The following is a 2,500-nucleotide window of genomic DNA, read 5'->3' as shown; positions in this document are numbered from 1 at the left end:
ATAGATTAGAGTAGAGGCTTCATTCTGAGAGCCAACCTTGTTTTCGAGCCTGGCTGGTGACAACGTAAGGGGCTGAAAGGAGATGCAGAGTTGGCAGATTTTTTTGTGGGGTGAAGTTATTTTTGAGTTTGAGCACAGTATGAGGTTAACACCTCCACCACGATACCTGCTGCCTCACACAAACCATCTTCCTCCACCCCCCTGTCTCCAGTGGAGGCCCAGCCGGCCCAGCAGGCGGTGTGCAAGGTGCGCACGGAGGTGCAGGAGGTGACAAGGTCCATGCTGGACCGACGCAACGCCAACTTCATGCTGTGGCCGCCCTGCGTGGAGGTGCAACGTTGCTCCGGCTGCTGCAACACCCGCCTGCTGCAGTGTGTGCCCACCGTCACCAGCACCAGATACCTGCAGGTGGGGAGAAACACACACACACACACACGCAGACGCACACACACACACACACACACACATATATATATATATATATATATGTCCATGTTCGGCCTTAAGTGTCAAATCACGACTCTCCTGAAAACGCTGCTGCTCTTTCTCTCTGTAACAGGTGATCAAAATCCAGTTCATCAATAAAAAGGCTCATTACGACAACGCCGTCGTCACGGTGGAAGACCACGTCAGCTGCAGATGCCAGGTGCCCTCCTCCTCCCCCTCGGTTCCCATCCCTCGCTCCCCGGCCCAGGCCATCCCCAACCCTGTCCCCCAGCCTCAACCGCCCCAGCAACCTCCCCCTTCCCAGCGCCACCCCCAGCCCCTCCACCCGCCTACGCACCCCAAGAGCCACACCTCCAAGGCCGAGCTCCATCGCCACGATGATTTAAAGCACAACCAGCATCGCTACCGCCCCCTGGAGGACAGGGACCCCGCCTCCACCAGGCAGTGGCAGCAGGGCAGCTACACCCAGCTGGCCCACTGGTCACAGACTGGGGTGCCCCAACTCCCTGCCCACACCCTGGCGGCGGGGGCACACACGGCCATACGCCCTGTTGTTGGGTCGCACGGTAGCTGGCATCAGGCGGAGGTGAGAGTGGAGCAGGGCTCAGACAGAGGGGCCCAGCAGGGCGCGGGGCATGGAAGCGGGTTTGAGGGTGTCACAAGGGAGGACGCACGGTCGCATCATCCTGATCACGATGAGCAGCATCAGCATCAGCAGCAGCAGCAGCAGCACCCCCAGTTCCCCCAGCAGCCGCAGCGCCAGTACAACCAGTACAATCCAACTGTGCAGCATCCAGAGCTGAAGACTCAGTACAGACTCCACGCTCTCCAGTCAGACAGCGCTTCCTCGCCCGGCAACGCCACAACGCCGCCCGGTCAGGACTCGGAACAGAAGCAAGACGGCTCACCTCAGGCGCCTGCCAATCAAAAAGACTCAGAAGCCTTAGAAGTGACCAATGAGGAAAGACAGAAACAAAGCGAGGTCACAAATACAAAACACAAAGAGACTGAAGTAGTAAATCATAAAAAAGGGATGGAGAGGGAGGAGACAGGGTTGGCCAATAGTGGGGAGGTCTCAACGACAGAGTTGGCCAATCAGAGGAAGGAAGACAAACCCAAACTGACCAACGGGGACCGTCCTTTCACAGAAAAGGAGAGGAGACAGAAGCTCCTAGAGATTATACAAAGGGAACCGGAGCCAGAGTCTAATCTTCATCCTCCAGCCGACCATCGTCACCATCCTCAGGACAGACCCAAGCCGACTGCAGCCCAAGCAGGTAACTTGACTTAAAACTTCTAAAATGGCTTCCAGCGTAACGGGACCCTTCAAGAGAGCCCCTCTTAGTTGTAGTTTCATATTATTCACTCTTCTGTCATTGCTATTTATGACACTCCCCTCCTCTCTCTCTCCCTCTCGCTCTCTCTCTCTCTCTCTCTCTCTCTCTCTCTCTCTCCCAGTGGTGCCCACGGTGGCCCCCCCCAGCCGGCCCTCACCTCCTCGGGTCCCATTCCGTCCGGGGCTGCCTCACCGCAGGAGAAAGCACAGGAGTCGCATCAGCAAGGCAGCCATCCGGGCCATAATCATGTAGAAGCCTCAGGTGAAAATCAAGTCTCTTCCCTTGAATATCTTGAACTTTGGCATTGGGTTATTCACCAATATCGACGGTCTATTATTGCCTGTTATGGGATTGATGGGATGTCCAATGCCAATTTCCGTATCCGTATCACTCCATCCCTCCATACGATCCTTCATCTCAGAATTGGGGAAGACTATCTGGGTGAAGGGGTACAGACCGTTGAGCAGCGCAGACCAAAAGGGTGTAGCGGACATGTCTGTCTTACACTCCCTCCACTGCTTTCTTTCCCAGAGGAATGAAGAGCTAACGGTATCAGCCCATGGGGGCAACTCTTCCGCAAATTCTGGAAAAAGGAACTGGAATTTTGGGATCCCGGAGTGACGCGAAGACGGGGGAACTGGAGGACAGACACGGGTGGGGCCTGGTGCTGCTGCTTTGGGGAGAACGGCCTCCAAGGCGAGGGGCCCATTGTCCCA

The 2,500-nt window shown here is 56.2% G+C and overlaps 1 protein-coding gene across 2 annotated transcripts in view; it reads left to right on the top strand.

The window, feature by feature from the left end:
* Positions 1-2,500, top strand: part of pdgfba (platelet-derived growth factor beta polypeptide a) — a 14,263-nt gene that overhangs the window by 10,661 nt on the left and 1,102 nt on the right. Inside the window, exons 4-7 of one of the 2 annotated variants that reach the window (XM_079999649.1) lie at positions 212-408; positions 560-1,724; positions 1,906-2,045; positions 2,316-2,500. The exon at positions 2,316-2,500 is cut by the window's right edge and continues 1,102 nt beyond it. In XM_079999649.1, coding sequence (XP_079855775.1) covers positions 212-408; positions 560-1,724; positions 1,906-2,036 — 1,493 coding nt within the window. In that variant the 3' untranslated portion in view covers positions 2,037-2,045; positions 2,316-2,500. The remainder of the gene's footprint in view (positions 1-211; positions 409-559; positions 1,725-1,905; positions 2,046-2,315) is intronic. The other variant, XM_079999650.1, reaches the window with a different exon arrangement.

This window comes from Zeus faber, assembly GCF_960531495.2.
Source record: "Zeus faber genome assembly, chromosome: 4".
In the NCBI taxonomy this organism is placed as follows: Eukaryota; Metazoa; Chordata; class Actinopteri; order Zeiformes; family Zeidae; genus Zeus; species Zeus faber.
The sequence above is the reverse complement of the archived record's forward strand: the minus strand, read 5'-3'. Positions and strand labels throughout refer to the sequence as shown.